This window comes from Tenrec ecaudatus, chromosome 3, assembly GCF_050624435.1.
Source record: "Tenrec ecaudatus isolate mTenEca1 chromosome 3, mTenEca1.hap1, whole genome shotgun sequence".
Classification (NCBI taxonomy): domain Eukaryota; kingdom Metazoa; phylum Chordata; class Mammalia; order Afrosoricida; family Tenrecidae; genus Tenrec; species Tenrec ecaudatus.
Genome location: NC_134532.1, coordinates 75390360 through 75401983, shown reverse-complemented (window position 1 = coordinate 75401983; position 11624 = coordinate 75390360). Strand labels below are relative to the sequence as shown.

At 46.5% G+C, this 11624-nt stretch overlaps 1 protein-coding gene across 1 annotated transcript; it reads right to left on the bottom strand.

Annotated features, from left to right (window-relative positions):
- Positions 1-4593: 4593 nt before the first annotated feature.
- Positions 4594-11376, bottom strand: UCP1 (uncoupling protein 1). Its single transcript, XM_075544809.1, has 6 exons — positions 11251-11376; positions 10297-10495; positions 6914-7114; positions 6721-6822; positions 5743-5923; positions 4594-4705 (listed from the first exon to the last, which is right to left on the bottom strand). The coding sequence occupies exons 1-6, from the start codon at positions 11374-11376 to the stop codon at positions 4594-4596; spliced, it is 921 nt and encodes a 306-aa protein (XP_075400924.1).
- Positions 11377-11624: the final 248 nt, after the last annotated feature.

Genomic DNA, 11624 nt, shown 5'->3' with positions numbered 1-11624 from the left:
CACACCTTATATATAATTTCGTACAAAAAATGTTTCAGAAATTCTATTTACAAAAGCTAGTGGACAATCAGTGTATGTTTACAGTTGCTTATACACTGTTCTCCAAAGGTACCTTGCCCTTCCAAAGACCCCTCGGTAGCATTCTGTGACCTAGAGTCGGGAACTTGGGGCTCAGCCAGCCCATTTCACCTAAGCGTTAAATCAGGTTTTTGTGTTGTACTCAACCGAGGCAAAGTGGTCTTCATGTTTGCTGCGGTGTAGGTGGCCAACAGGTTGGCATCTTTCGAGGGCCCTTGTAAGGTGACTGTTCTGGTTTATTTTCTGCATCTTATTGTCTAAGTTGATGGACAAGAGCAGGTGATGAGGATGCATCTGCATCTGCCACACGTCCTGGTGTTGCTTCCTCATGAACAGCAAGGGTACAGACACATCAGAGGAGTACAGATAATGTCCTCCTTTCTGGTGTGCCTTGATGATTAGTATGAAAACTAACGGAGCAGTGTCAGTCTTGGTGACTTATCTTTTTATTTAAATGCCACGCTTTAAAATATGACAGTGTTACTGTGAAGCGTAGACGTTTTCTCATCCTAAGGTATTTGGTTATTCATCAGTGATAGGGGTGGAAAACCCTTATTGCTTGGAGTAAGGGCCATTTTATGAAGGTGCTTCACCTCTGTATTTTTGAAGAGAGATGTATTTGCTAAGAAAATCCAGAGTCTTTGTAATCAGAGGACAGTTTGTATTTCAATAAAGTTGTTCTTAAGGAATTAAGAAGAAAACACTTGTGAAGACAAAAAAAAACTCAGTGAAACAGCATGGGTTTATTGCCTTCGTGAGGACCCCTGCGTCTTGTCTGGACCCCATGGTTCTGATGTGTGGCTTGTCTGGGTCCCCTTGAGGAGTCGCCTGAGGACGACAACTATGCATTTCGTGTGGCTTTATTCTCCTAAAGTCTCAGGAGGACAGCAGATGCTGTCAGGGATTGGGGTAGTGATGATGTTCTAGTGGGGAAGCATGTTTTTGACATTTGTACTCAGTAAAAATAGCCAAGCGTTTGAAGGTAGATTCTCATCAGATTCCCAATTCTCCTTCAGTCCTTCAGAACACAGCCTATGAAAGACAACATTTAGTCTAAGACATGTTACCAACCACGTCTTTGAACCTTGTCCCTTAGCAAGTGTTGAAGGTCTGGCTCTTGAATTCGATAAAGCAACAGTTGAAACTCTCCGTTCATTCATTGACAAACCTTAATGCTTGTCCAGGAGAAGAGGAGTGGTAAGAAACACTGGAGTGGGAAATAACCAAAGCCACACCGGCCAGTACAAGGATGCAGAGGACATGCATTAGAATGGTTATTCTGTAAACAATTGAAAATGATTCTTCAAATGTGCTTCCTTTGATATTAGAATAGTGACGATTTCTTGAAGGGGCTTCTGACCCTTAGAGGTATGGTAACTTTAATGTGTTCATGTTTCACTAGAGCTCTGTGATATGTGGCAAACTCCTGACAGGGATCAGGTGTTGACCATTGTATCCGGTGTGAACTATCACACGGGAAGCAATTTCCTTGGCCTTTTATTCTTTGTGTTAAAAAATATTTACACTCTAATCTTTCAACAGCTGAGATCTTGAACCAGTCTTTTAAACCCTTGTCTGTGTCTTTACTAAAAGAGTGATTGGATTATGAAAGGGGAAACCTTTTCCGGAATTATTCTTTTAGGAAGGAAAACCAAACTTTATTGTTAACTTTAAACCGTCATTATATGGTTTGTTTAATATTCTGTTCTTTAAATCCAACTGTGTGCGTTATGGATATGATTCTGTTTTTATTTGAGAATCAGCCCTTTCAACGAGCTCTATGGTGAATTGATCTAAATGCCATCAGTAAATTCTAAAATTGGATCATTTGGAAACCAAGCTAAATGTCACTATTGGAAATTAGAATGTGAAATGAGCCTTCCGATTTGTATGTGACAGTGACATTTGTGAAAAGACAACTATAATAATGTCCAATAATAATGTCCGCCTCCCCTTTGCCCGTTCGTGTGTGTTAAAATTTTATGTAGTTTCAAATTTACATTTTGCATTTTATCTTTTTTATGTAATAGAATGTCAAAGTAGTAATGGGGTATTATGCTATTGTAGTAGCAGGAAAACGATGTGTTTTTAGCATCAAAACGTGGCTCAATGTTAAAATGAATTTTGTGTGTGGTAGGTTAGAGAAAGTTTGCCAAGACTAGCCTCGGAATGTTGTTGCCGCAAGGGTTAAAGTTCTGATTTGTTCTGAAGGACAATCTGTCAAGAATTTAAGAAATCAGGGGGTATCAGTGAACCTTAAGCAGCCTCTTTTTGCATATAAAAAATGGTGAGAGAACTAATTTTTCAGTCTTCCTGGCACCATTTACATTTTTGAAGAATGCCCAGCCTGGTTATTTCTTTCTTTCTTTTTTCTGTTTTAAGAGCTACCTGGATTCGTATGTATTTTTCTATGTCAAAATGTGCGTATTCTTCTTTATTCCAGTGTTCGCAATTGTTCATGTTCTCTCCCCTCTGCAAGCACTCAGTAAATCAGGACTTGGTGAACGACTTGCTTAAAGGAGAAGTGCCGTGCGCGCGCGTGCGTGTGTGTGTGTAGAGTGGACTGCTTGGGGCACAGGAGAGGGGTGTGGCTTGGCAATGTTTGATCATCTCTCTTGAAATCATGGTTGGGGACCAGCAGCTCTTTTCTCAGGTTCAATGCTCCACCCCACTTTTCTGTGAACCAGTCTAGGGAGGCTTAATTTCCATGTCCTTGTTTATGGGTCTCCGGCGCAAACCATTTTCAAACGAAGATTAATGGGATTGTTAAAATCTAAGCGAATCGTGTCTTGGACGTATTTTCTCCTGGCTTCAGCTTTGGATGAAAAACGTTTTTAAGGCGCAGGTAAGACGGCGGCTACATTATCATAAGGGAATCTTACGTTCTTGTGGAAGGATTTAAGCAGTAGCTTTCCCAGGGTGGCCAAGTGTCTGTTGGCAACTTAGAGAGTGGCTTTAGTCTTTGACTAAGGTGGTTGACATCTTGTGTGAAAGCAGTGGTGTGAAATGTGATGTCATGTTGTTCGGAATCTCAAATGAGCAAATAAAAAACATGTTGAACTTTTTCTAAGGCTCACTCTTATTTTCTTCCCCACCCCAATATCTCTTACCAAAGTTGTGTGTGTGCTCAAGAAACTTTGCTTTTCTTTAAGATTTTAATCTTATTCATGTTGCTAACCAGTGAGTCAAGATACGGAAGGGGGGATAAAACAAGCTTTGTGTTCTGTGAGTTTTAAACTTGGCCATTATTTTCTTACCTAAGACGCTGTTGAACGAGGACAATTGTGTATGGGACTGAAATTTGCTTCACTTTTAAAGAAGCCACCAGAAAACCATTGTCATCTCCCCACCGTCCACACTCAGCCTATTTTTGTAAAAGCCCAAACCCAAGTCACTGCCACCTGGTGGGCTCTGACTCATAGTGACCATGTAGGCCATGACAGAGCTACCCCCGGGGGTTTTCTGAGACCTTATTGCTTGGCAGTAGTAGAGAATCTTGTCTTTCTCCTTTGGAGTGGCTGGGTGGTTTCGAACTGCTCATCTTGTGATTAGCCCAACAGGTACACCACCAGGGAAGGACTCATGAATACGCTGTTGCATTGTTTTGTGTTGTTTTTGCTTCATAATACCTTGAAGCCGTGCTCACGTTATTTTATGGCTTGCTCATTCTGTAGTTTTACAGCTGTGCAGTGTTGCACTGTGTATGTGTGTGCACAAACATATAGACGACAGTTTTCCTTACTACGTGCAGCGTTTGGCCTTTGTGATTGAGCAGTGTCGGAAGGAGGACCTTGTAGGGCTGCAGAGGTGCCGATTCTCTGGGTGACCTTCCTCCTCCACGCAGTGGCTCGTCATGAGCTACGCATGCAGTGCCTGTTGCCCCACGCCCGCACCAAGCAGTGCACCGGCACTATGGGCACTTGCAGGCTGTGAGGAAAAGCTTACTGCAGGTGCCAACGATGAATTCGCCTTTGCCGAGAAGATGCTATGCATCCTGCCAGGAAGCTCAGGTGGCTGCGTCTGTCATTCCAAGGCACCTGCAATGACAGGTACCTCCTACAGCTGGCAGCGTGTGATTCCAGGAACAATGGAATAACTCTCATAGTAATGCCCCAGTGAACATAGTGTCCTAGAAACGGTGAGCCCTTCCACAAAACAAAGGTCCTGCACATTAAAAGCAGTACATTTCACATGAAGTGTATGCCTACTGGCTGGAAAGACTTTCGCTTGCAACCCAACTGTTTTGTGTTCCAAATGAACTCTCATGCTTTAGATCCAGGCGTAGATCCTAAAAGATAAACCCAGAAAAGTATTCGCAATCCTTTATTGACTAAACTAACTGGAAACTGTGATGAATAAATTAAAAGTCCTATCTTCTGTGGTAACTGTCCATTCTGAAGTATGTCTAAAATGGCATTTCACTCAGTTTCCCTTTATCACCAGCTGGAGCTATAATGAGAGCCTGTTAAAGTTCTTCAGGTTTAGCCCTGAAGTGAGGAACCAAGATAGCCCACATCAGTCAAATGCGGTGTCTTGCTTCGTCTTGGACAGTTCTCGCTTCAGCTGCTCAAAGCACACAAACATGATGACGTTCCAGGATGCCAGGCGCAAGAAGGACGGCACGAACCTAGAGAAATGGATGTGGCCACATGGTTAGCTGGATTGCTGACATCTGCAAGCGATTCACAGGCAGCTCTGCTGCTCTCATCTGCAGGTGTGTAAAAACACCTTCCCTTTCTCGGTGACTGCGTTTTTACAGACCCACGACACCCTTTCAAACCGGAGCACGGCAAACCCTTTCTGCCTTCACTCCAAGAATTTCTACCGTCTTTTAAAAAAATGTTTTAAGGAGTTTTTGTTTTGCTTTCGGACAAAGAGGTAGGAGATCATTAGGAACTAAAAAGGAGAAATCAAAGAATAACTGATGAATAAGTGAACGACACTACCTGATAGGCACCCTGTCTGGGTTGAGTATTAGACTACCAACCATCAGGTTGTTCGTTCAAAACCACCAGCCGCTGCACCAGAGTAAGGTGAGGCTGTGATGCCATACAGACTTGCAACCTGGGAAACCCTGTCAAGGGTTGCTTTGTGTCAGAATCCACTGACTGGCAGTGGATAGTCTTTCCTAGAAAGGTGCTTTCCAACATAATACTGTTTTTACTGGGGAAAATGATGTGCACAACACTGGTTTTTAGGAGGGTATGTATGGTAATTACCGCCCAATTTTCTGCATCAATTTCCTAGATCAGTGGCAATAATTTCCCCCGTGTTTGCTTTACTAAAATTCAGAAGCATACTAAATCAATTATCCAAAATAACAAAAATCAAAGCTTGTTTTCTCATCATGCCCTACTGTGCTTTCTTTCCCTTGTCTAGCTCCCTCCCCCGCCCCCAGAAGTCAAATTACTGACCCCATTTCCATTAGGTTGGGACCTCCGACACTGATTCTGAATGAGCCTCTGACCAAGGTCGAGCTCATTTATTAACCTGTTGTAGTCTTTCTAATTTCCTGCACCACAGAATTGGAGGTGGGAGAAACTTGTGGCAAAGACGGATAGTGGGTGTACACTGTGTGTACTAAGACTGGCAAGGTAAATGCCAGGTGTTCAGACCATACTGTTCCCAGGCACCCAGATACCTTCTCAGAAGATTATATCCTACCCTTTGAAAAACGCCGGCAGCCCTTCCTTGGTGAACATGTTCATCACGCAGTTGGGTACACTTGAGTAGAATCCTGGCGGAGAATTTATAAATCTGGTTTTCACCACATCTGCTGGAGAGGCCAGGAACGTCGTGCAAAATCCGGCAATCAGAGCAGCCAGTAAGTGACAGGGCACATCATCTGGAAGAGATCACAGGGATGGCAGCATGCGGTGAGAGAGCTTGCAGTCTATTCACCATAGATACCTCAATAAATACACCAATGGTTCTACTTGCCCTTGAAGAAAAAGACAATTAGAATATAGCTTCAGTGGATAATGAGCCATCGGGACCTAAAATAATGCCCAATCAACCCAAAACCTACTCCCACAGTGTCAATCTGACTCGCAGCAAGTCCAAAGGACAGTACAGCTAGCCCGTATGTTTTCCAGGACTGTTAGTCAAGTCGTCATCCAAACAGACTGCCACACCTTTCTGCCTCAGAGCCGGCCGCTGGTGGGCTGCACTTTCAGTTAGCCCAGCCTCCTTGGATGCATACGAAGCACTTCACACTTCTTTACTGAACCGACGCCATTGTCTAGGGAGACTTTGATCGACTCTGGAACCTATTAATGTTTTGGGGAATCTGCCCTATGTTAACTACTGTGTGCGTGAAACTGCTGATGAGCTGCTTACGTATCTAGCAGTTGTGCAGTGCTTGATGGACCCACCTCTGGAATTCTACTGTATAGTCAGATTGAAACAAAAGTCCCATAAACTGGTGTCAAAGGACACTAATACCGAGGTGGTTTGGTTGTAGCAAACATCCCCCAAACTTTCGCCATTTTCCTGCTTCTCGAAATAACCACATGTAACATTCAAAATCATTATTTTAAAAAGAGGACCATTAGAATTGAAGACTGCAGTCTAATGAGGCTGTGGAGGAGCCCGGGCATGAATGATCCGTGTGCCGACCTGTTGGTCACCACGGGAAGTTACCTGCTAGTATGTCGTTTTTCACCAAGGTGTGCTTCATTAGGTCGTATGTGACCAGCTCTACGCAGTTGATGATGATATTTCTGGCCAGATTGGGAGAAGTCCCTGGAAGAAAGAGTGCGTTAATCGTTTGTATGAGAAGGTGCTAACTCGAGATGTGCGTTTCAGTGGTCACCAAATCTTAGAAATCCGTTACCTTTCCAAAGACAGGTGAAGCCTTCCGTGGTGGCTATGATTCTATAAGCATTGTAGGTCCCGGTGTAGCGTGGTTTGAGCCCATGCAGATGGCTCTGTGCTTGAAGTCTGACCTTCACAACCTCCGTGGGCTGCCCGATGAACACGGCCACGCATCCCGTTGTTAAACCAGCCGAGATCCTGCTTCCTAAGGTAGCTGGTGCTATACAGGGAGGGAGAAGATGGGTGTTTGTTTTTTTTAAATCCAAGGCTCAAGCGTATCCAAATGCCTTTTTAATTTTTAGTGGATACTATTCATGGCAGCCCTCCTACCTTGATTCTACTTCCCTAAGGCCTGCCCACCTGTTGGTCATACATGAAACTTCTGTAAGGGCGCAAACCCCCGGCCAGCGAGTCCATGCTGATACGGGGTGTCTGCGGCTCTACGTCTTTATGGGAGTAGGTAGCGCTTTGTCCTGTGGAGCGGCTGCTGGGTTTGACCCTCTACCTGGGGGTTAGCAGTTCGACACTCCCCTACCGTGCCACCAGAACTCCTTGGCAACTTCAAAACTGGGAGAGAAAAGGAGACTTCCAAGGAAAACTAAAACTGCCCATCTACACTGGCTCGGTTCTGTCCTCTTGTTTAGTTCTGTTTTTCATTGTGGACCAAGTGAGAGGAGGCTTCCGTTTCCAATAATTCTTCATCAACAACCATGTCAATTGTTCGACCTAAGAAAGCCCAAGGGGACAAACGGCTCCCAATGGGGACAAAAATAAAAGTCATTTTTACGTGAAATTTTGAAAATATTTTTGTTAATATGGGGATTTAATAAAACTAGAGTCTTAGAATTATTTACAATTAAAATCCCTAATGATAGAGGACTGTAGCGTTGTAGTGTTTGTGTCTGGTGTCATCTTGTTGGGAGGGTTCAGACAGTAGTTTATTATGCCCTATCCTGGCATACAATGGTTACACATTGGCTCCTAACAGTTGGACCATTCGCAGTTTGAAGCCACCAGCTGCTCCAACGGGGGGAGAAGGTCTACTCCCATAAAGAGTGACAGCTCAGAAACCCACAGGTCGTTTTACCTGTGGTGCAGGATGGCCATGAGGCAGAACGGACTGGATGGCTGTGCGTTGGGTTCCTATTAGTAGGGGAGATGGTGGACGAGGATGACATCCCAGTTGGGAAAGAAGATGGGCAGTGACAAAGAGGAAGGCACGCAAAGAAATGGATGCACACCGTCTGCAACAGTGAGCTCAAACGTAACAATTGTGCGGACGTGCGGCACCTGGAAGTGGTACATTCTGCTGTACGTCGGGTCGCTATGAGTCGAAACCGACTCAATGGCACTGAACACTAACAGAAATCGCCTTTATCAATGGTCCCATAAATGTTTGATTTACACAGGTTACACAAGGCAGAAATGAAATCTGCTGTGATGGGCACAAAGAATATTCACTTTACAGCATTACATTCTAGCAGAATGCTGCCTTGGCTCATCTGCTCTGCCTGAGTCTCAGATCATTGCTAATGGCGTGGTCTTAGACCCATGGCTTCTCTGATACTTAGTTTCCATTCTGGACAATGGGGGTGGCAGTTTCTATCTCACTACATTGCCGCATTAATGAAATGATCCCCAGAATCCTTCCTACCAGGCAAGGGCAGTGGAGTGCAGTGGTTAAGAGCCTGGGCTCAGAAGCCAGAGCCCTTTGAAGTCATCAGACGTTGGAACGAGGCCCCTTTTGTTGCCCAGAGCTAAGCCCTGGACCATTTCCCCAACTGTAAGAGGAATAGTACCTTCCTACTTGTGGTCCACTTGCTGCCGGACAGCACCTAGCCCTCGAATGAACGAGAAAAGAACCAGCCTGGAGCACAGCACCGATCTGATGCCCAGGGGTCACTATGAGCCATAGTTTCCCGAATGACAGCACAGTTTTTTCTGATTGGTGGCTTGTGTTTCAAACTGACAGGAACTCTTGGCATGCACTCAGACTCAAATAGTGGGATTTGTTGTTTATGTCTACTTTCCTGCTCTGGGCATTTTTGTGATTAGAGGCCTTAGAAACATCTTAAAAAGAAAATTCATTTCCTAGTCTCTCTCTTCCCCCCCACCCCTCTCTCTCTGGCTGTTTTTATTCTCTGACAACCTGAGTTTTTCAACTTCGCCGTACTGAACTGGTTGTGTGCGGGCAAGTCTATGCCAACTTGTCACTCTAGGACAGAGCAGACCTGGTCTGTAGTAGTTATGCACTGGGCTGCGAGCCTCAAGGTTAGTTCTTCGACCCCACCAGCTGCTCCTGTCAGGATAAAGGCAGGGCTTTCTACTCCTGTAGAGGACTGCAGTCAGAACTTCCGGGGGCAGTTCTATGTGCTGTCCTGTGGGGTCACTAGGAGTCGGGACCCACTCGATGGCAGTGAGCTTAGTGTGTTTTATATCATTTCTAAGTTGTAATCACTATGGCTCAGATTGCCAGATTGCTTTTGTCTTCTTTCTGAAGAGTTCCTGTTGGTTGGAACCATTGTTTTCAATGAGCAATGCAGTGCTTCCCCATCGTTCCACCAGACCTCCTCACGCCCAAACTCCAGGGGAAGTTTGTTAAAACACAGATACGCTGAGTCCCACCCTGAGAGTCATCCTCAGCAGGCCTGGGGTAGTCCCGCCCTTGGTGTTTTAACAAGCTCCATTCTTTGGGGGACTTTGACTAAGCTGATGCTTCCCAAACCTCTTAAAGCGGCAAAGGGTGTGACTTGGAGGAATAAGGTGCGCCTGCCCCAAGTCGCCATACATCCGTCACTTCCCAGGCGTGTGAGAACTGGGCAGTAAATAGGAGAGCCACGGCAGAACCGATGCGTCTGAATATGGTGCTGGTGAAGAGCATTGGACGTGCCAGAAGAACACCCAAAGCTGCCTTGGGAGAAGTGCAGCCAGGAAGCTCAGAAGCAAGGGGAAGAGACTTCCTCTCGCGCCTTTTGGGCTTGTGGTCAGAAGAGAGCAGTCCCTGGTAAAGAAGACCACGCTTGGTCCAGTAGAAGGTCCGCGAAGGAGGGCTGCAACCATGGGCTGAAACAAGGACAGGGAGCATGGCCCCCGACTGGGGACACAGTGTGCCCCTGGGTTCTACAGAGTCACTGTGCGGTGCTAGCTACTGACAACAGCCCTAACAACAGTACCTCCAAAGGATTTCAAAGACTAGGTGATTTAAAGAAAATAATAGTGAACCAACTGTGAAAAACCCACTCTGTCCTTTTCTGTTTTTTAATGAACCAGGCTAATTCTCTGGGGGGTAAAGCTTCTAATAAGAGCGTTGCCATTTCCATAGAAGACCCCTACCCAGTGTGCTACGTTTTTAAACAGAGGTGGGGCCAAGGTGTGCTCCTCCAGAGAGCAAGGGAGACCTACCGTCTTTGCCCGCCGTGAAGTACTCCTGTACGGTGTCATAGAGGCCAATCCTCAGCGAGGCAAAGCTGATTTGTCGCTGGATGCCAGCGGGCAGCCCGCTGTAGAGCTTCGGGATGCCTTCCGTTCTTGCCAGCGTCTTGATCGTTCCCAAGACTCCTTTGTACTTAATGCCACTGGAGATCGGGCTTTCACCTTGGATCTGGAAATGGGAAGGGGACTTGTAGGAAGGAACTGAAGTGTAAAGTGCCTACGAGGGCGGGCCCTGCCTCCTGTAAGCGAGTCTGTGAATGTTACAGATGGCTAAAAGGCGCAGTGGCTAACGCTTTAGAGGTTCGAATCTACCCAGAGGCACTTCAGAAGACAAGCCTAGTGTGCTCCCTCTGAAAAGCCAGTCCTGGGGGACAAATGGAGCACAGGGCTACGCTGACACATAGGACACCATCGCCCTGAGCCCATGGACTCAGTGCTGCCTGCTTCCTGGTGGGGAAACAGACTGACAGCAGGCTGCCTCTGTGGGGATATTCTCCGAGATTTCCCCCTCCCCATGCTCCTATTTTAATTCTTTTTCATTCCCAGCAACTCCTCCCCAAGTATCTAGTTATTGGCTGGCTACAGAGGACACGGAACATCCCCTGTCCCTTCACAAACAACCCACTAAGCTCACGGCTTGGGGAACTGTCCCTGCAGAATTAAAGGATTGTACACTTAATACACATCGCTTTAGGGGTGGCGCAGCAACCCCCATTCTCTGTGACTCTTTGGGCCCTCCCGTTAACCCCAGGGAGAGGTCCGATTTCTGATGTTCCCTCATTCATTTCTGTAAAAGGGCCTACTCTTTGAAGGTGGCAGCTTACCTGTTAGCTAACACACAGCCAGTGAATGAAAGGCCGGCACAAGGCCCGCACAAGTGCCCTTCCTCCTGTAGCCCGCAGCCGCCCCAGTGAGTGCCCTTACCTGGAGCCGCACTTTGGCCGTGTCCAGCGGGAAGGTGATCAGGTCCGCCACGCAGGCTGACACCCCCGCCGAGAAGATCTTCACCCCCATGGTCGGGTGCACTTCGGAGGTGGTGGGGCTCACCATCTTTGCTCAGAAAGCCGAGTGGGGCGCGGGTGCAGAAGAAGGGTTTTAGCTCTCTGGCGGGACTTTGCTTTCTCGCTGGGCCTGGAGGGCTATGGACAAGAAGGGCTGGGGCAGTGGTGTGGCCTTGGTGGGGGGCAGGCAGTTGGCTCAGCCTCGGGGTCTCTTCTGGACCTGTCTCCCTTGCCACCTGCACCCAAAGCTGGAGAGCACCATGTGTCCCTGCCCCGAACCCAGTGACTTATATAGCC

Coding starts and splice junctions, on each gene's coding strand:
- UCP1 (XM_075544809.1), bottom strand. CDS start 11,376: ATGGTGAGCCCCACCACCTCCGAAGTGCACCCGACCATGGGGGTGAAG. Junction 10,496..11,250: donor CGGCCAAAGTGCGGCTCCAG/GTAAGGGCACTC, acceptor TCCCATTTCCAG/ATCCAAGGTGAAAGCCCGAT. Junction 5,924..6,720: donor GAAAAACGACATACTAGCAG/GTAACTTCCCGT, acceptor GATCTCTTCCAG/ATGATGTGCCCTGTCACTTA.